Here is a 22,268-nt window from a genome sequence, read left to right on the forward strand (position 1 = left end):
TAAAAAATTTCCAGTAGCTACACTGAAGAATTAATGTGAGACAGATGTTATTTAACCTATCTAATAATTCATTTAAACATGTAATTAATATGAAAATGACGATTGAGGTTTTTACATCTTTTTCTTATTTTATTGTGCTAAGTCTTAGAAACCAGATATGTATTTTATACCTAATTCAGAGCTGCCACATTTCCAGTGCTCTGAAGCCACCTGTGACTAGTGCCTGCCGTGTTAGACAACACTGGCCTAGAGCATGAACTTCAGAATTGTTGCACCCAGTAGGTGAGGGAACCGAGGTAATTATACCCCAGTCACCACTGGTTATTGGTTGAGGACTGCTCCAGGGCCATCAGGGAATTCATTGTTTGGCACTCTGCCGGCCTGCAGAGAAAAGTCCTTCAGCAACAGATGGGGACACTGGCAGATGGAATTGCAGGCTGCAGTGATAAGACCCCAGGGGACTGGGAAGAACCACCTCTAGCCTGCTGCAAATACTTTCACTTTGGTACTTTATTAGTTACTAACTAATTGGTTGCAATACTGCCTGGCATTGACAACTCAAGATAACACGGTTAAGCTCACTGGTCTAGAAGATCAACCCAGAACTGGGACATTTGAGATTCATGGGAATCTGGATGCAGCCTATGTCGTCATCTTGCTTCTCACTCATCTTACTGCTAAGGGATGTGCTTTTCCTGCTCCTTTCCATATTATTGGAGTCCCCTTCATCCTTTTACCTGTTGTTTACTTTCTTCTATGCCTGAAATCTACTTCCTGTTTCTATCCCTGTGCTCCTCATTCTTTAAGGTGGGGCTCAATTCCTAACTCTTAAGATAACTTCAGTCTACAGTGGTTTCTTTCCTCTGAATTCATTTTGTACCTTAGTCTGTACCTGTTTTGTTTTGGGCGGGGGGCGGGGGGTGAGGGTTGGCATGACTCATGTTATCAGCTTTGTGGTATATGTCCTTCACATCTAATCAATTTATTTGGTACTTTTGTGCATATCCCTTCTAGGAAGATATCAGATGAGCAACTGTGGTTTTTTAGTTTTATCATGTTTGTGATTTTAAGCACTAATAGTTGAAATACTCTCATAATTGTCAACAAAGTGCCAAGAAGGTGGTTGCCCAGCTGAGCTGCTGAAGGCATCCAAAATCACCCTGAATACCTCCACCAATTTTAAGGAAAATTGTCAAGAGGAAAATAAGCACTTCAGATAGCTTTTGTAAAGAGGAGACACCTCCTAATATTCTAAGCAGTCCAAATGCTAGAAAGGCAGACACAATTTCTTTTCTCATCTTATGATAGCCAAGTAAGCCTTATGCAAATTTTAGGCTATTTAATTGCATGTTTCTGTATTTTAAGAACACTGGGAACAGAGGGAAGAACACCAGACCTCCCAGGGAAGTTGGGAGGGCTGCCCGGCTTTGCCGCAGGGACGCGATTCCCTCTCTGGCCTTTAACTGCAAAATGATGACTCCAGTGAGCCCCCATCCAGCTGTCCAGTTCCATTTCTGATTTTATGATGTCTGCCCATTTGTAAGAGTAGGAAGCGTTGTCTGTGATTTTAAATTGCAATGGCTGTAATTTATATCCTTGCTTTTATGACACATTGTTGAGGCTATCTGTGATTTGTTGGATCCTGGATCGTTACTCAAGGAATGCTGCCCCCAATTTTGACATTTGTCCTAGGGAAGAATATGATCTGCCTCACAATGTCCTTTTTAATATGATTTCCATGGATGGAAAAACTAAGGATTGCCTGTGTGTGTGTGTGTGTGTGTGTGTGTGTATAATCAGGCTTAGCAACAATTTTGTTGACAGGGCTGTCTTCCCATTGTTGTAGGACTCATGGCTCACCCCATCAGTAATGCCTTGCCAAACACTCCCCACCCTTCCCCCACGCCCCCCTGAAGAATCCCTTCTTTGTACTCTCATAGCATAAGGGACTTGCTAGGAATGTTTATTCATCCCTCTCAGTCAGCACTTCACATATGTTGATGTCAACTTGTGTCTTACGTGTTTGGCTCCACCATTAGACTGTGAACTCCTAGGAGTCTGGGACATGTATCCCTGACACTGAAGTTGAGAAGGTAGCTTTAATAGTAACAGATGGACAGATAAATACTAGAAGGAAGGGAGGGAGAATGAGGGAGACAAAAGAATGAAGGTGGGAAGGAAAAACACAGATGGATTTGGTTGCCCTATACCTTTATCCTAGTTGTCATTATCAAATACAGTTGTGGGTGGCAAATAGATCGTCAGTAATAATAAGGGTATGACAAGTTTTTAAAACTCAAATACAGTTGGCTAGAATGCATTTGATTAGCTCCTGTATTGACATCCTTGACTCGGTCTAGAGTGCAGCCAGCAGCAAAAGAAAATAGAAGTATTATATCTTATAGAAAGTGGATTATAACTACAGATCATTTATATAAAGTCATGGCTTTAATCTTTAAGACTTAGGGAAAATCTAAAATGATCCAATGGATCATTAATTATTAAACACCTTTCAGCTACTTTAATTTCTTCCCTTAGCATCTCCTCAAAAAATTACCTGCATAAAATTGCTTACGGGACTGTAGAGGGGAAAGAATTTACTCTGGGGCCCTCAGGCATTCAGCATATGACAGCTGATATGGAAATGGATGGCATCTCCCCAGTGAGGACTTCTGAGTGGTGACAAGTGACGTCAGAGAAGGGTTCTGCATCCCAGTGCTATCGACATGGCAGCAGTAACACAAATCAGCACTAAACTTAAATACAAGCCCAACATATTCCAAAAATAGCTGCTATAAAGATGTATTAGGGCAGTTACACTTATTATTTTTCATAACAAATGAGCAGTATATTTCCAGCAGGTTCTCTATGTGCTGTCAGATACACTTTATAGAAACTATATGATTTGTATTGTATGTTGATTGTTAGTAACACTTTTCATATAAAAATATGAGTGAGTGGTGAACAAAGTAATAAGACACATTTAAAAGATTGCACAAGCAAATTGGAATTAATGGCAAAATATCTCAGGGAATAAGATTCCCCAAGACTTAGAAAGGTAGTTCTATAATAAATAAGCACTGGTGGGATGTTTGCCGAAAACCCCTATATCAGAGTATCGTACTCTTTCAGTCCTGACAGAGAGGTTGGTCTCCGTGGGGTTCTGTTCTTTTTAGATGTCATAAAAGATTTTTCTTCCCAAAGCCCTTCCCAACTAAGATGGAGTTTATGTAAGAACTGTGGCTTAGATGACCTTCATGCCAAAGGAAGTCAGGCATGAAGATGGGAACTAGCTCCAGCTCAGGCCCTACATGGCTCCGTGACCTTGACCAAAGTGGGTTCCCCTTTGGGTGGGGGGAGGGGTGGGCTCATTGTCTCCAACAATAAAATGCAAAAATTGAGCTGATGAACTGTTGTGGGGATGTCAGGCATGTTCATTCCTCCATTCCATAAGGGTTCGCTGAACACCTACTGTGTGCCTGGCCCAAGTCTGTCACCAGGGGTTCAGTGATGAGCAAATCAGACCGGGGTCTTTGCCCCCTGGGGATTAGATTTTAATAGGAAAGAGATGTTTCTTAAATAACCACACAATTAAATGTGTCCTCCCAACCTTGGTAAGTGCTGGGAGGGGTTGGAGGAGCACATGGGGCTAGAGGGGCTCATAATAAGGAGATTTATTTCCCCCAGGAGAGAGATCAGAAGGGGCCCATGATGGAGGGGGCAGGTTTTTGAAGGCACAGGAGGTGCTTCTTTCTAAGCCCAGCGCAGCTCCTTGGCCAGCCACCTTATCTCTGCTTCTCCATCTCCTCGCCTCTAAAAATGGGACTAACATCAGGACCGGCTCACGGTGTTGTAAGGTTTCAGAAAGATGACATGTTTTAAAGCACCCAACACCAGGCAAATTACATTTTGTTTCATTTCTAAGAATAACTTTGGAAGCAGACACGTGCTTCCAAAGACCTATGAAGACATGAGTCTTAGACCGTGTAGAAAGTGAGAACAGCTTTGAGGCCCCCCTTTATAGGGAAGGCTGAGTTCACATTCTGCCCTGGAAGACGCCTGGCTTCCCTTCGCCATGGAGCCATGTTAGAGTCACTTGACTCTGAAAGACCAGGAATGACCTTGGTGCCTGATTAAGTGACAGAGACCCGAGCTCCGGGTGCCGGAGAAGGTTAGACATCCGGGCCTGCTCCCTTGCCGTTTATATGTGAGGAAGAGAGGCTGATCATAAACAAAACTGGAATGAGGAGGCAGCTCCCACTCCCACTGTCCCGTGCTTCTCTGTATTGTCTCTCTATGTTCCATTTGGAAACTATGGATAATTTCTGATGTGACTGGGCTACTTTCAAGGGCTTAGGCCCTTCCTTCTCAAGAGAAAGCAAGCTTAGCATGCCCTCGTAACTCCTCCAGGCCTGAGGATTACTCCTGTAATCTTACAAAAGCAAACAGGAGGACAGAAATAACCCATCAATGTTTAAAATGAAGATGGCCAACAATAATAAATAACTGCCACAATAGCTTGAGGTCAGGGTGTCAATGTATTGGAGGCCATTCAAGAATTTGAAACTTTTCTCTAAGTTAATTTTTCAAATCTTGTTTGGATCCTCAGAGCTCTCGCTTCCAAAAGCAAGTCCATCGTTGCACACATTATCCTTGCCGAAGTGCCGGGGCATACAGGAAAGTGAGGTCTTCCCTTCACCGATGGGAAATAGGACTGCTTCCCACTCCCCCCGCAGCAATCTGTATTTCAAAGGGTTATAGCCTACTGAGATTTTGGATATATCTCCTCTCTTTCGTGCTCAATTTGTTGTATTAATGGTTGCAAATAGCAATAAACGTGTGTTGGTTAATTTAAGCAGAAGAAGAATTTATTGGAAGGATATGGGCTGATTCAGAGCATAGGCAGGAAGCCTGGGGAACCAACATGAACAGGAAACAGGGGAGACCAGGCTTAGCTCAGGATACCACCCCTGGAATCTCAACACTGGTGTAGCCACCTCAGAAGATCTCAGAGGGCCCCAGGGTGTTTGTGCAACCCTCAAAATTCATGGCCCTTCTTGGGAGTATCTGCTCGTCATACTGACTACACTTAGATCTCATGACTGCATGCCCAGTCAGGCACCCAAGAGGAGGGAACGGGGAGGGCCTACCCCCTTTCTTCTGATGTGCTCCTCCCACCTATTTTGAGATTCCTCCCAAACAGGAAGGTGTCAGGATGCTGAGCAGAGAAAAATATCAGACTCTCCATTACATAAACTCTGAGTAAGCTTAATCACATCGTCCATTAACTGGTTGGCCAAAGACGGGCTACCAATGTGAATTTGTTTTGTCCACAGCTCATGTCACACAACAGGCATCCATCTCGTGTGCACCTTCATCGTTGTCCTCATCCCCATTGTCCTCATTCCCTTGTCCTCCATGGATGGCCTGCTCACTCCCCCACATCCTGGGCTGCCATTTCCCTTCTTCTCTTTGCCCCTCAAGTGTTCCTTCCTCCTTCTCCTCTCTGTTCCCAGTCTTTAACCCTACTTCTGTTTCAGTGCAAGATGGAAGCAATCACAAAGGAACCTCTGCTTTGTTTCTAACACCCGTCTACTCACATGTCAGTGCCGTTGGCTCCAGTTTCTCACCTTGTGCTGGCTGAGGCCAGCCCCTCCATTTGTCCACCAGGCCATCCAGCAGTTGTTCCCTGTCATGTCATAAGTTGTTCCCTCTGTGATACATCCTTCCCATGCTCGTGCAAATATGCTACGACTATTTCCATCTTAAAAAAACAAAAACCAGTTGCCTTGAGCCCACTCCCCCGCCCTGGCTGTCATCCTATTTCTCTACTCCTCTTTACAGAAAAACTCCTCCAAATAGTTGAGCGTGCTCACTGTTTCCATTTATTCTGCTCCTCCATCTTTTAAGCCAGTTCCAAGCTTCCATCCCTATCATGCCACTTAATACAGTTCTTAATGAGATCACTGGTGACCTCCAGGTGGCTAATTGCAGTGGCCAGTCTTAATTCTTCATGTTATTTTGACCTGTCTACTGCATTTGACAAAACTGATTACTCCTTCCTTGGAACATGACTGCTATGGCCTCTTAGATACCATCTCTCTTGGTTTTCCTCCTACCTGCCTCATGCTTTCTCTTCTCTTCCTCACCCACAACCCCTAAGTGTGAGACCTCTTCTCTATCTACGCTCATTCTCTAACAATCATATGCAGTCTCTCCCAAATGTATGTCTCCAGCCCAGACACTCCTTTAAGACTTAAGCACCTAGCTGTTCAACACCTCTTCTTAAGGATCCAGTAGCCATTTGGATTTTTTCCTGCTGAACCTTCCATACCCATGGTCTTTCCATCTCAATGAAGGACAACTCTTACCTTCCAGTTGTTGAAACTAAAATCATTGCAGCTGTCCTTGACGCCTCTTTTCCCCTAATACCCCTCACCCAATTTGTGAGCAAATCTGTTGGCATAACCTTGGAAACACATCCAGAACATGACCTCTTCTCACTACTTCAGTGTGGTCTGAGCTGCCTCCTGGGTTACTGTGAGGGCTTCCCAAACAGGCTCCCTACATCTCCCGACCACACACTCTACAGACCGTTCACATCACAGCCAGTGTGAGGCTTCACATGTGAAAATCAGGTTACGCCACTCCTCTACTCAGAGCCCTGCGGGAATTTCATCTCAGAGTCAAACCAAGGTCTTTGTGACGGCCCCAAAGTGCCCCATATGATCTGTCTGTCCCTACTCCCTTTGCCTCTCTGAGCTCAGTTCCTCCCACGCTCCCCTTTGCTCACTCCTCTTAGCCATTCCGGCACTCTTGCCAGTCCTCGAATGTGCCAGGCCTAACTTCCCCTTGCTAGTTCCCAGGTGTCTGTGCGTCTTGCTCCTTTTCTTCCATCATGTTTCTACTCAGAGGTTTCCTCATCAGTGAGGCTTCCCCAACCATGCTATTTAAAATTACAACCCACTCTCCTCCAAATCTGGCATTCTCTACCCTTCCTACCCTTTGGGAGTTTTCTCTGTAGCTCTTATCACAATCTGACCTGTATGGTCGCTGCTTGGTGTATGTGTTTTTCATCTCCCTGGAGCTTTAAGAAGGCAAGAGCTCTGTTTTGTTCACTGTTCTGTCTTCTAGCAAATAGAATAGTTGCGATTGGTAGGTAGTAGGTACTCAAAAACATATGAGCGAATACATGGCCAGATTCTGTGTCTAGGCTATTAAACGTCTTACAATTTTCTGAGATTGATGTGAGCCCCAGAAGAGCCTAGTGAGTTAGGCTGTTAGATGAGGAAGCTGACTGCTTGCACAAGGATACATGGCTGGTTAATGGGGTTGCTGGAACGTATGGTTCTGACCCCAAGGGAGTTTCTGTCCCCAACCTCCAGCTACCCTCTGATATCTCATATTATGTTAGTGAAAGCTTCAGAGCACTCATTGCTGCTTATTTTTCATTACAGCGTTGATGGGAAAACCCCCTATCTAGCTTTGGGGGCTGTGAAGAATATCTCCCTAAACATCTCCATCTCAAACCTCGGGGATGATGCCTATGATGCCAACCTGTCCTTCAACGTTTCCCGGGAGCTCTTCTTCATCAACATGTGGCAGAAGGTAAGGAAGGCACCCCTGAAAGAGAGTCTTTGTTCCATCTGGAGCATTTTCTGGCTTTCATCATAGCTTGCAATGTGTAGTGATTCTGCAAACTTTTTCACTCTGTGGGGTATCATTCAGAACTATGAGAATCCTTTCCCTCTGAACTTAGAAGCTACATTGGAGCAATATCCATCTCTAACACTGTCTCCCTTCCTTGCTGTCTTATGGAGCCTTCTCCCTACCATTTGATGTCTGACCTCTTCTCCGGACACTCATGTGTTCTAGAGAAATCCAGTTTCATGTCAGTAGTTGTGAAAAACAAGATAAGGGATAAGGACAGGTCGCTGCTTACTATGCTTGTTATCACCCCTGGTGCACTTGATGCTTTCCATTAGGGGGTTGCTTTGGCATGTTTGCTTATGATATATTTGAGTGAATTGAAATGAAATTATTTTCATGAACTGAGTAAGTTTTTCAGCATGAATTCGTGGGTGTGAATAAATTAAGTAGAATGACTTGGAAAAGAAAAAGGAGTTGGTATTCTCTCCTGTCCCATAATTCACCTCAATGAACCATCTACAGGAAGAAATAAAGAACGAGTCTCCAGCAGGCAACAGGAATGAGTGGGCTCAGACAAACCTCACCCTCCCTGGTGATTGCTCTGAGTTTTGACGGCAGTTTTAAAGGCAATTCTTGGGAGGTTTTCAGCATGTTTACAACATGGAACTGCAGCACCTTGATCTCTGTGTTAAATGGAACCAAAATCGCTTTCTGAGGAACAGCTTCTCCCTGCCCATAGATGAGCACTGGGAAAAGCTTCCAGCTAGTGGGCAAACTTCCGTTCAGACACAGGTCCTGGAAGTTCAACAGTTTTAATAGGATTACACCAACCTTGCCCAGTTTAGGGGGCCCCTGAAGCCTAGAGAGTGACCTGGAATGCTCACACTCCAAGAACTTCACAAGAGTTTATCTCAGACTCTGCTGCTTAATAGCTTTTAGGAGCACCAGGGTTGGGGAGGCAACAGAAGCAATCAAGAAGGACTATGGGAAAGGCATGCTTCCCATCTATCTTCTACATCCTAAAAATGATCCTGGTTTAAGCCCAGTCAAGAGAGAACCAAGTATCTATAGGGTTCTAGTATCTCTGGCTTCACATAGAGTGTCTTCTACAGCATTTCCTGTGCCCTGATGCCATCATGCTGTAGGCGGTGGTGGGAGAGGGACTCACTCAAGGACAGATCTGTAAAACTCATCTCTGTGGTAACCGAAAGGATGCAGTTGGTGGCTGGGTCATTATGTGGCAGGTTCCTCTTGCTTAGGATGGGAGAAATTTCTCTCTGGTCTCAGACTTAGGAATAGTTGTGCTTTTCCCGAGTATTTTGGCTTATTTTTACCTGTAGACAGTTGTCCCTGTGACTAGGCTTTGTTCTCTCTGTTGTCTGCTAGAAAGTTCTGAGCTGGCCCCACTCTGTCGGTATATAGGATTTGGTGGTAGTATTTCACAAACTGTGTAGCTTCCTAGATCCTATTCTCCTTCCCTTCATCGTAGTTTTCTTTTTTGCTTGGAGGCTGCATAATATTCTGTCATAAAGTATACTATGGATTACCCTCAAATTCCTGTTACATAGATATTTCATTCCAGTTTTTTCCTTTTCAATACTGTGATGAATGAGAGTGCCTTTGGTGGCTTAGTCAGTTAAGATCCAACTTTTGGCTTGAGCTCAGATCATGATCTCAGGGTCGTGGGATCAAGCCCCATGTCAGGCTCCCCACTCAGCTAGGAGTCCGCTTGTCTCCCTCTCTTTCTGCCCTTTCCTTTCCTCACACTCTCTCTCTTGCTCTCTCTGTCTCTATTAAATAAATCTAAAAACAAAACAAAACTGTGATGAATGTCTTTCACAGTGATTGCTATGAACAAATGATTTTACTTTTAGTCTTGTAACTCTTTGGGGAAAGCAACATAGTGTTTGTTGACTACCTACTATATACCAGGGGTCTTACATACATTTCCCATGCCCTCCTGCATTCGATCTGGGTGCATCTGCCATATTGGCGGAATGGTGCAGGGGAGAAATAGGGGAAGTAGGATGAGGCAGGGATGGCTAAGGGTGTGCCATCATAAAATATAACCTTGGTCTGATTAATATAGGGTGTGAAGAGATGGAAATATGCCCAAGAACATAAATCACTCAGCAGAATTTTCTCCTCTTAAAGTGATAGGAGAGCATCATTTCTACCCCTGTGTCATGTTGAGCACCTCAAGGGGTAGTAGGTAGCCCCCAGGCATTCTGGATGAGGGGTCTAGTCAGGTGAGGACAGTGTACCTGAGAAGCCCACATATTAGTCATCAGCTATCATAGCTGATCATTTTTATCTTATTTATACTGAATCCCAACAACTTTGGGACAGGGAGCCCCAGTTTCAATTTTTCAGAAAGATGACAAGGTATCAGGCTCCTCAGGATGTGGGAAACATTCATGTAAGAAAGGTTAACAGGGCACAGAGACATCACATAGCTGCCCCTTGGGCAGGACCAACTAGAAAAACAGTCACGAAGACCATCAGTGTGGCAAGAGAAGGGAAAGAAACAAAAAATCCTCTCCTGTGATCACAACCACAACTCTAAATGGACATGTAAATGGCATCACTCAGCCCAGAGCAGGATTGGCGCAGCACCTAGATGAGTGGTAAAGAGGAACCAGGAGAGCCCACTCACCCTGCGTAGACCTAATATAACCAACATGGACTGTACAGAAACATTCTAACACATAAATGAAGAAGAATGCAACTCAGGATACAGAAGGAAAGCATACCTTTTAGAAAGATTATTAATAGAAAACAAAAGTAAATTTTATTCTAGCATTCACTTTTCTTGATTAAATTCAGGGGGAAATGAGCACAGTGAAAGATCAGATAGAATGATAAGCTGGGATGAAAAGAGAATGAACTTAGAGGCAAACAAAAATAAAGATTGCAGGTAAAATAAGGAAATGTAAGAAAACCAGGAAAGCAATAGCAGAATTAAAATGTGTTATAATCAGGAAAGAGCAGAATTAGCAGTAGAAAAAATTGCTTCATTGTTACACAGGGCGTATTTGAGATAGTCTCTGAGAATTCAGAAAAAAAGAACCAAACAATGAAGAATGACTGTGAGAATTATAGAGGTGGAAGGTGGAGACCGGAAACCAGCAAAGGGAAGTGGCTCCAAAATTGTTGGAATAGAAGACATGAGTAGACAGCAAGGAGGGATCGCCATTTTTTTGAGTGAGCTCTGCAAACACCCGGCAACAACACTGAGAGCTCTGCAAACACCAGGCAAAAACACTGAGAGCCCTTGACTGTCAACACAGAGCTTCATGAGATTTTGAATTTGAAAAATGAAAGTGATGGTACTGATACTAACAGAAAATAAAGAAACCAGTGTTCCATAGGCTTCTTTTCTGTAACAGAATTAAAAAATCAGGATAGTTTCTCTTGTGAATTAAGAATTCTATACCCAGCCAGCTTGCCCTCAATTGTGAAGACAGAATAAAGATATCCTTGAATATATGAGAATTGATAAGGTCTATTAACTCTATTAACTCTCCTGGTTTGGATTTCCCTAAAAGCAGATCATTCTTTGAGGAATGATCTCCGGAGGCACTTTGTGAGAGTGGTGAGTTTAGACGAGGAAGAGAGGAAAGACAGGGAAGTGTGCACTGATAATCTGTGAGGAACTCGGGCTCCATCCCACTGCAAATCCTCAGACAGGCTCTGTGGAACACCCTTCAGAATCACTCCCAGGGGTAAGGAGGCTGCTAAGAGATTTATCCACCAACTCTTACCACTCATCCACAGAGAAGCCCTCCAAGGGCATCAACTCTCTGGCACTTCCAGCCTTCTCTGGCTATGGGCCACACTCCGGCAAACAACTCTGGCAGTGAAAAGTTGGAAGCCTTTGGCCTGAAGGGTGCTGGCTTCAGGTGACCAGTGCTCTGGTTGGTTCTAGGGAATGTGAGCAAGGCAGCATCTGCTTCAATAACCATTAAAGCTTTAATAAGCATGAAACTGTTCCTGAGAAAAAAGACACTTAGAGATAAAGCACTCAAGAATACGTTGTGTAATAAAATGTTAAGGCCAAATAAACATAGATGTAAGCAAAAACAAATTTCACAAGCATTTAAAATAGTAAGCAAATGTAAGAAAAATTATTGCCACAGTAAATACCTAACTTAAAAACTTAATAAAAAATAAGCTTATGATATCAGTTATACCATAAAAATTTGAGAAGAAACTTAATCTCGTCACTCTTCCTGCCTCACATTCTTCAGAATGGAGTTCAGACTCCTCAGCTGTTCCCTGAGAGGCCGTTCTGAGGCAGAGCTTCCTGCCCTCCCTCTTCCCCAACCTCATTGCTCACCATCCCCCGCATGCACACTTGAATCCAGTTATAATCCAGTCCTGGGAGCCCTTCCATCCCTGTTTTCTTTAATCAACTGCTCTGCCCTCAGATCTCACCTCAGATGCCTTACCTGGCTTCCCCGGGGATGTGGGTGGGAGGGTAGGGGGCTATCCCTCTGTCCCAAGCTGTAAGGCAGCTCAGGCCCTAGACCTCCAAGGTCTCCCATCTTCTGTGTCATGACACAGTTTGTGATGTATCCATTTCTGAGACTGAACAATCGCCCCGAAGATGGACTTTTCTGTCCTCTCGAACACAAATCTGCTTTCACAGATTCATGCTGGCTCTTTCCTATAAGGGAAGATGATTTATAAAAAATGTGGGATGCATATGGACAGCCATCTGCTGGCTTTCCTCTCGCCTCCGTAAGCTAACTCGAGAATACTCTATAAAACAGGACTTCATGCATTGGTGGCCACCGACTGCTTGGCAGACGGGCTGGCTGGGGCACAGCCTACAGTGGTCATAGAGTGGCCTCCCACGGAGCAGTGTGCAGGATCCCTGAGGGGCGGGGGAGCGGCACAGTGGAAAGGGAGAACGAGGAAGAATGGAGAAAATGCACAAGAGCACATCCGTATCCCCCAACCCCACGGTCACATTCACATTAGATTCTGTGTGAATGACATGTCCAGAGCCCCACTCCACAGACTTTGTGAATGGTGCCCTCTGGAGTTGTATGGCCCTGTGACCCAGGGGTCAAGATCAAGTTGAGTTTTAATTTCTTCGCTGCGATGCCATTCAGCACACAGGCTTTAACTCTTCTTGCTTCCTCAGGACAAGAATGTATTTGTTCAGATGGTTGTTATTAAGTACCTGCTTGCTAAGTGCCAGGGACTGTACCAGCTGCTAAGGCACCCAGAGATGAGTAAGATCTGGTCCCTGCTCACAAAGAACTCATGGCCTTATGGGGTGTAAGGTAGGTCAGCAAGCAGAGCACAAACGCCAACTACTGGTCAGAGCACTGAAACATTGTCCTGCAGCAAGCGACTGTGACAGTGAGGCTCGGGGTGCCCAAGGGCCCCAGAGAAGCACTTAGGGAAAGATGGATAGGCCTCCGAAGGACTGAAATCTGCTGCTTCCATCATTGCAGAGGTGGGGTGGAGTGGGTGAGTTTATTTGGTGAAGGAGAGAACTGCCTGGACCCTGGTGAGAGGTCAGAGGAAGAGGGACAGGAGTGATCCAGCAAGATGGAAAGGGGCTGCCCATGGTGGGGGGTGTCAAAGGGCCAGCAACATTCCCAGGAGCAGGGTGACCTTGGGACATCTGAGAAATGCAGATGCCTGCTGTCCGATGCGGAAGTTGCTTGTCAGTTAGGACTCCTGCACTCAGGAATGCCTCATGTGACCGAGACAGATAAGCTCAAAGAAGGGACTGGATTCTAGAGTTTGTCTTCATGGCAGTAACCGTTACAGCCCGCATGCAAACAGACATAGATGCAGACAGTTGTAAGCTTTAGGCTAGTGCAGGAGAGCTCCCAGGTGACCACTGGGTACAAAGGGGTCACAGGAGCTAGCTGTGCAGCCACAGAGGAGGCCATGCTGGGCAAGAAAGAGTGAGGGCAGGCCCCTGACCTAGTCTCTTCTCTACAGCATGAGTGCGTTCTTGGTTCGGATCTCCTGGACGCTGAGCTTGAAGCAAGGAATTGAGGGCAGTTCATTTGGGAGGTGCAAGACCGCTGGGAGGGAGGCAGAGCAGGGATAGACCTGTGAAGGCTGCTAATGAAAGGTGCTGTTAAACCAGATGCCACACTGGGTACCAGAGTTTAATTGGACAACCCTGGGGAACAGTGCAAAGCAAACCACATGGCTGAGGGAGCTGGGGGATTGATACACCCTCCTGAGGAGTCAGTGGTTGAAGCTTTTGGGGTGGGGGGGGTCTTCCCCAGGACTTCCGTCCTGTAATGTGCTTGTCCAGAACAACTGACCTCCTTCTGGAAAAATGCACTCAGGCATATAAGATATAGCTGCTGGCTAGTGGACATGGGGTGGAGCACCCAGAAAGGGCAACGCACCTGTGAGGCCACCAGCACCTGCTAGAGATGCCCCCAGGGCTGGAAGCATGTGCAACCTAAGCACCTTACTTTCTAGGCTTCCAGAATTTGTAAGTTAGCCTAATGGAACTTAGCCAAGGTTCTAGCTTGAGCAATACTGGTATGCACTTCATGGTCTTACAGGAAGGGGGCAAGGCAAGTATTGTAAGCAGGTTGGGGGATCCAGTGTGGGACAGCGGGAAGCAGTGAAGACTGAGGAGAAAGGGAGTCTCATTCCAGAGAGAGCAGCCAGCTCCCTGTAGCAGTCAGCGGTTACCAGGTGGGAGTGGGGCCCAGTGCTGTCAGACTTTTATTTTTCAATAAAAGCCAGAAATCTACATGTTTATGTGAAATCGCATGACTTTGGCAGCTAATTAAAGTGTTCTTCGCACATTGTATGGGCCAAATACACATGTCTGGCTGACTGCATCCAGCCTGGAGGCCTCCGGTTTGTGGCCTACAGCTTCTCTGTCTTCCATATGCTGGAGGCTCCTTCTCCTGCCTGCCTGTTGGTCACACGGATCTTATTTGTGGCCAAACTGAGCATGTCTGCAGGCTCATCAGCATCTCACAGGCACCTATGGGTGGTAGAGAAGCCAGCAAAGGGAATGGAGTGTGGGGGTTCAAGTGCAAGTGTTTTGGGGAGGAGTCAATGGACACAGTATTCACAGCATTTTGAAAGCCAACAAGGCTTTGAAAACTTTTCCAAGGCTGGAATATTTGTACTTTGCAGCCATTGCAAGAAGCAGCTTAATGTTTCAGAAGTTCTTAGAAGTAACATAGCAAGTAGACAAGGTGGAATAGAGGGAAAGCGACCTTCTCATGACCTTCATTCAGCTGCAGATGCAGAAACTCAGCTCTATTTCTTGCCGGGCAGGTGACCTTGAGCCAGGGGCTGTCTCTCTGTGCCTCACTTTCTCTCTAAAATGAGATGGGCTGGGGCACCTGGGTGGCTCAGTGGGTTAAAGCCTCTGCCTTCAGCTCAGGTCATGATCCCGGGGTCCTGGGAGCCCCGCATTGGGCTCTCTGCTTAGCGGGGAGCCTGATTCCTCCTCTCTCTCTGCCTGCCTCTTTGTCCACTTGTGATCTCTCTCTGTCAAATAAATAAATAAAATCCTAAAAAATTAAAAAAAAAAATGAGATGGGCTGAGTTAAGTGGGGCCCCTAGGCCAACAACTTGTATGTGATACGTACCTGCCATGGCAACCCTCCTACACACAAGCACGAGCCTTATAATTTGTTCATTTATTCAGAAGGTATATATTGTCACCTACTTCAGACCAAGATTACATTCTAGGGCGGAGCGGGGGTGGAGGAAGAAAAGCAAGAATACAGGAAAAAGCACGAAAGTCAGACGGTGTTGACTCTTCATTTTTGGTTTTTTTTTTAAATTTTTTTATAAACATATATTTTTATCCCCAGGGGTACAGGTCTGTGAATCGCCAGGTTTACACACTTCACAGCACTCACCAAAGCACATACCCTCCCCAATGTCCATAATCCCACCCCTTTCTCCCAAACCCTCTCCCCCCAGCAACCCTCAGTTTGTTTTGTGAGATTAAGAGTCACTCGTGGTTTGTCTCCCTCCCAATTCCATCTTGTTTCATTGATTCTTCTTCTACCCACTTAAGCCCCCATGTTGCATCACCACTTCCTCATATCAGGGAGATCATATGATAGTTGTCTTTCTCTGCTTTACTTATTTCGCTAAGCATGATATGCTCGAGTTCCATCCATGTTGTCGCAAATGGCAAGGTTTCATTTCTTTTGATAGCTGCATAGTATTCCATTGTGTATATATACCACATCTTCTTGATCCATTCATCTGTTGATGGACATCTAGGTTCTTTCCATAGTTTGGCTATTGTGGACATTGCTGCTATAAACATTCGGGTGCACATGCCCCTTTGGATCACTACGTTCGTATCTTTAGGGTAAATACCCAGTAGTGCATACAGCCATGTGCCATCCTAATGTCAAAAAAATAGAGCTCGTGTTAGACTGAATATATTTTGGGCGTCTGGGTGGCTCAGTGGGTTAAATGTCTTCCTTTGGCTCAGGTCATGATCCCAGGGTCCTGGGATCAAGTCCCGTATTGGGCTCCCTGCTCAGTGGGGAGCCTGCTTTTCCCTCTTGCTCTGCCTGCCATGCTCCCTGCTTGTGCTCTCTCTCTCCCTCTCTCATGCTCTCTCTCACAAATAAATAAATCTTTAAAAAAAAAAAAACTGAACATATTTTTATATTTAATTAATAGTCTTTATTTAAAAAAATAAAATTACATGAAAAATAATTTAAAACTTGGTAAATAAAATGAGTACCGGGTGTTCTGCATAAGTCATGAATCATTAAATTCTACTCCAGAAACTAATATTAACACTGTATGCTAACTAGAATTAAAAAAAAAAAAAAAACACCTTGGTAAATATATATCAGTTAAGTGAAATGAGCTAGCTTTGGTGGCTCCTGTTTGTTTGCTTATAATAATGCCTGTTGATTTTTTTTTTTATGAACTTTTTCCTGACGTATTCGAATTTTGGGTTTGGGGATGTTGATGGTTCAAATATGTGATATGTGTGATGAATAATATCAGAGTTTAGAGAAGGATGAAGATAATGAACCCCACAAACAATGCAGGGCTTGGCCCTGAGTCTTGCAGTTGGGCAGGGAGAGGACCGGCCCAGAGGTCTGCAGGTCCCGTGAAACCTGGTGCGGGAATCCAGGATTGTTATCAGGTAGACGGCGATCGGCCATCTGTGTTCTTGACTGAGGATATGGACTGAGGAAATGGAAGAAAGGACCAAAGCTGGTGGCATGCTAGAGGAAGAGCCAAGAAAGACCAAATGGGCCGGGGAAGCCAAGAAGTGAGATTCAGTCTTGGGATTGCCAGAAGGAAAGGGAGCTGTGAGGTAGCAAGGGGAGGGCCGTGGATCCTGCAGGGAAAACAAAAACCTACCAGTTAGAATACGTGTTAGAGCTTCCTGCACTTTCAGGTTCCTAAGAAATATAGTTCACGCTCAACCCTGATTGGTTATAAGTCAGTGAATCCGGCTGACACGTTGTGTCACCATCTAACCTCCCCGAGAGACAAAGGTGGAGGGCTGGGTCCCATGTCCTTCTGTCTCCTCCTGTGACAGGGCTCGGTGTGGGAAGCCTGATGATGTTGACTAGAAGTTGCGTGAGGGAAAACTTAGTTTTGCTCTCTGAGGAGTGCTGTGAATTCCAGAGGAAACTTGGCTTCCAAGTTGGTTTGGGGGCAGAAAAGCACCACCTCAGCTTTTGTGGTGTTCTATGGCTTATTCTTTAGGACAGAAGGCAAAGAGGGCTTACAAGCTTGTTTTTCTTGTAAAGGGACCCTTCCAGGTTATATCTACCTTTACCATAGAAAGGCAGTCCCTTTCTCTCAAGGGCTTATCTCTCCTCACTTTCAAGGCAAGCCGCTCAAGATGGTGCCAGAGGATAAAAATGATCCAGTTTCTAACCCGGGATAGAGTGGGAAAGATTAGACACTTACATGTTTATATACCTTTGTATCTGTGGGAGTGCCCGGGCCTGTTCTCAGACAGAAGTTTCCACACAGAAACTGCGTCTGTACGTAGGAACAAAACAAGATGTGTTCTGTGTCGCGTCAGGAAGGGTTTGCAAACAGGAATGCGTGCGCCTCAAACCGCCAGCCTTCCTCTGCCACTGCACTCATTCCTGGCAGGAACTGATTTTCATTGTGTTCTGCTTTCTCTGGTGTCTCCCGTCAAGTTAATAGTAGCCTGGAGTCAAACGCAACCCTTAGATGTTTATAGTCATCTTGGCTGGGCCATTAAGATGATGAATGAACTTGCCTCTTGCCCTGGTAAGGGAGCCCTCAGGGTGGATATCGATACTCAGAAAATAATAAGTCTTTTCCGCCCCTTTTCTGTTTTTAATCCAGTGCCCCAAGCCCCCTGGTGACTTTACCTTGAACTTCCTGCATAATGCCAGGCAGAAAAACCGCACCTGGCTCCAAGCCCATGTGAGGTTCTGACACAGAGGCGAGCTCGCTCACTCTCTCTTCCCTTGTTGGTCTTCCCCGTCCCACGTGCCAAAGAGCAATCCCAAGTTCCCTAGAGCCTTTCTGGTTTCTGAGCTGTTTCTGCCTTTGCTGATTTCCTCTTGGAAAAGATAATAATGGGTGGTAAGTGCAGGTACCCCGAGGCTGGACTCTCACCTGGATTACCTGTGGCAGCACTGTGACCACTGTCTGGCCTTAGTGTCAGATTCCAACCCCTAGTGAAGCCGGCCCGAGAGCCAGGCTGGGCCCTTCCTGCAGTGGTGGGAGTGCGGAGGTGGTAGAGAGACCCGGATGTCCACTTCCAATTACAACGTGGCCTCAATGTTCCACGGTGGGGCTCAGTTTTCACATATATGAAAAGCTTCACTTGTGTATTCACTGTGTTTGGAAGGAAGGCTACGTTTTGCTTTAGAAATGTCAACAGAGCTGTAGCTACAACAAGGATCAATTAAGAAGGGTGTTTCCCAGAGCTGCAGGACTTGGGGTAAATCTATTTGGGGGGGGGGGGGGGGGGGGGGGGGGGGGGGGGGGGGGGGGGGGGGGGGGGGGGGGGGGGGGGGGGGTGTTAGAAAACATGTGTTAAACCTCTGGATTTTTTTTTTCTAATGAACTGCAAAACAGCAATTTAATAATTTCCTCTTTTAAGGGGAAAGGGGAGTCTTGGATTTTAAGCCTTTTTCATAAAGCAGCACAACACCTCTTAAAAGGAAAGCCATGAAAATGGACTGCTAAGCCAAGGCAAACAAAAGAAAGTGAAAAAAATCAAGGAGAATGTGGGGGTCTCAGGCTAAGTTTCCCTGAAGCTGATGTGGAGGGAGCGGAGAAGCAGGACAGGACATGGCGTGATTTCAGGCCCAGCGCTGTGTAGGGTGGCCTTGGCCTCCTCCTGCAGGGGAGCCTGAAAGGGTGATTCACACCTCAGCAAGGTCCATCTCAAGGTCAGGAAGCTGGGCTTTTGTTTCCCCATAGCATCAATCATTGGTTAAGGGCCATCTACCAAGGAATAAAAGGCCCAGTGCTTTCTGCCCTCTGAGGGTGAGTTATGGACATTGTGGCCTCCCTGGCTGAGGCCAGACCTCTGAAGACCCATGGGTGCTGGCTCATGGAAGAAGACACATGCTGGGGCCGGAGGTGGGCACCTGGGTGGGTCCCAGGGGACCTGGTGGAACCCTAAATGTGGTGGTGATAGTAGTAGGTGATAGTAGTAGGTGATAGTTGCTGTCTACTGGCGTTCGTGGCATTGTACCGGATGTCTGTGTCATAAGCATGTTGACAAAGATACAGCTCTGAGACGTGTGTGTGACATTCTCAGGTGACAGGATCAGTGGCACACAGGGTATTTCAGCCCGAATTGGAATTGGGGAGCCAGCAAATGAAGATGCCTTTGGAATTTAGTGGTGACTGTGAATGCATAGCCACATCCTGTGATGATCCAGCTTTCCAGAACTGCCATTCCATCCCTTAGAGGGCAGACCCACCGGAAGTCTCTGCTCCGTGACAGCCACTGGCCTTGTTCTTATCCAGGCACCTGAGTGTAACTGGCCAGCCTGTCCTCTTCCTGAAGCCAGTGTTAAATAACTGGTTTTAAAAAATAGTTAGGAGTGTGTCTGGCCGCAGGTAACAGGAAGGCCAGCTTGTAACAGTCAATCCTAATGGGATTTTGATTTTTCTTTTATAAAAATAATAAATCTAGAAATGGACAGGCCAGGACTGGTAGGCAATTGTGTAATGCCATCAGGAATCCTAGTTCTTGGGGCACCTGGGTGACTCAGACGGTTAAGCAACTGCCTTTGGCTCAGGTCATGATCCCAGGGTCCTGGGATGGAGCCCCACATAAGGCTCCCTGCTCAGCAGTCTGCTTCTCCCTCTGCCTCTGCCGCTCCTTCTGCTTCTGCTCTCTCACTCACACTCTCTCAAATAAGTAAATTAAATCTTTAAAAAAAAAAAAGGAAACCTAGTTCTTTAGTCTTTGCACTCAGCCTTTCTTCACACCTGTTGTTTCTTGGTTTCCCTTTTCTAGCTCAGCAGCTATGTTCCAAGCAGTAAGAAGAGGAAAGATAACAGCCCTGCCTCTTTTATTTATTTTTATTTTTTATTTCAAATCCAGTATAGTTAGCATACAGTGTTGTATTCGTTTCAGGTGTACAATACAGTGATTGAACAGTTCTATACTCAGTGCTCGTCACCTACTCCATCCCCCCAACCCCACCTCCCCTCTGATCACCATCAGTTTCTTCTCTATAGTTAAGAGTCTGTTGTTTGGTCTTTCCACCCCCCCACACACACACCTTTTTTTTTTTTTTTAATTCATTGGCTTTGTTTCTTAAATTCCATATATGAGTGAAATCATTTGGTATTTGTCTTTCTCTGACTCACTTATTTTGCTTAGTGTTATACTCTCTAGACCTATCCATGTGGTTGCAAATGGAAAAATATCATTTTTCCTTTTATGGCTGACAAATATTTTATTATATATGTATACCACATCTTTATCTGTTCATCCGTCAGTGGGCACTTGGGCTGCTTCCATAATCTATTTATTGTAAATAATGTTGCTGTAAAAATAGGGGAGCATATATCTTTTTGAATTAATGTTTTTTCTGTTCTTTGGGTAAATACGCAGTAGCAGAGTTACTGTACCATAGGGAAGTTCTATTTTTAACTTTCTGAGGAGCCTCCATACTATTTTCTCATAGTGGCTGCCCCAGTTTGCATTCCCACCAACAGTGCAAGAGGATTCCTTTTTCTCCACGTCCTTGCCAACACTTGAGATTTTTTGTGGTTTTGATTTTAGACATCCTGATGGGTGTGAGGTGATCTCTCATTATAGTTTTGATTTGCATTTCCCTGATGATGAGTGATGTTGGACATCTTTTCATGTGTCTGTTGGCCATCCAGATGTCTTCTTTGGAGAAATGTCTGCTCGTGTGCATTTCTTAAATGGATTATTTGTGGGTTTTTGGTGTTGAGTTGTAAAAGTTCTTTATATATTTTAGATAGTAACCCTCTATCACAAACATCATTTGCAAATATCTTCTCCCATTCTGTAGGTTGTCTTTCAGTTTTGTTGATTGTTAACTTTGCTGTGCAAAGCTTTTTATTTTGAAGTAGTCCCAACAGTTTATTTTTGGTTTTGTTCCCCTGGTCTCAGGAGACATATCTAGAAAAATGTTGCTTTGGTCAGCGTCAAAGAAATTATGAACTGTTCTCTCTTCTAGGATTTTGATGGTTTCAGGTCTCACATTTAGGTCCTTTTTTTTTTTAAGATTTTATTTATTTATTTGATAGAGAGAGAGATCACAAGTATGCAGAGAGGCAGGCATAGAGAGCGGGGAAGCAAGCTCCCTGCTAAGCAGAGAGCCTGATGCAGGGCTCTATCCCAGGACCCTGGGATCATGACCTGAGCCGAAGGCAGAGGCTTTAACCCACTGAGTCCCAGGTGCTCCAAGGGCATTTAGGATATTTTAAAATCATCATCAAGAATACCTGCTGGGAAGATCTGGCTTGACCATGCTCAGGTGTCACAGAGCATCTAGAGGGAACCAGCAGGTGACATGACCCAGTTGGGTCTTATCAGGCAGTGACCAGTGAAATCTACTCCAGTAGATGTCAGACCCTGAAAACATATAAAGTGACCTTTACCTGTTTGCCTCGCCTATATCTTCATTGACATATGCATTTCTTATTTGCACAAGATGAAGCCATTTCCATGATAATGTCAACAGATTTGGATTGGGGCCTCCCACAAAGGTACCACCACAGCTCCCTATCCAGGCCAACCTGTACCAGGAAGGCCAGCATCCAGCACCCCTGTCCTCCTGAGTGCTTAGTGTTCTTGAGCCTTCTTCACTGTTCTGTTTCTATTTTTGTGCTGTGTCTAGTTTGGCATCTTCCTTCTTAAAGGAATTGCTATCCAATGAGCCCAGCATAGAATTAGTGCTGCCCCAGTTCCAAACATGGTATTTCTGTTAATGTGGCAGCCACAGCACAATTATATCCATTTGTGATGCATTTACTCTATTTTTCTTCTAGCCTTTGGTGCTATTTGGAAGTTTAGTTATGTCATTTATAGTCTTGCTACTCAAAATACAGTCCCAGACCAGCAACATGGCATCATCTAGAATCAATTAGCTTGTTAGAAATGCAGACTCTCAGGGCTCAGTTGGGTA

General features: G+C 45.2%; 1 protein-coding gene across 1 annotated transcript in view; it reads left to right on the plus strand.

The window, feature by feature from the left end:
* Positions 1-22,268, plus strand: part of ITGA9 (integrin subunit alpha 9) — a 319,285-nt gene that overhangs the window by 187,945 nt on the left and 109,072 nt on the right. Inside the window, exon 18 of the mRNA XM_045089112.1 lies at positions 7,458-7,608. Coding sequence (XP_044945047.1) covers positions 7,458-7,608 — 151 coding nt within the window. The remainder of the gene's footprint in view (positions 1-7,457; positions 7,609-22,268) is intronic.

Source organism: Mustela putorius, unplaced genomic scaffold (genome assembly GCF_011764305.1).
Source record: "Mustela putorius furo isolate JIRA1106 unplaced genomic scaffold, ASM1176430v1.1 tig00003834_pilon_pilon_pilon, whole genome shotgun sequence".
Taxonomy (NCBI): domain Eukaryota; kingdom Metazoa; phylum Chordata; class Mammalia; order Carnivora; family Mustelidae; genus Mustela; species Mustela putorius.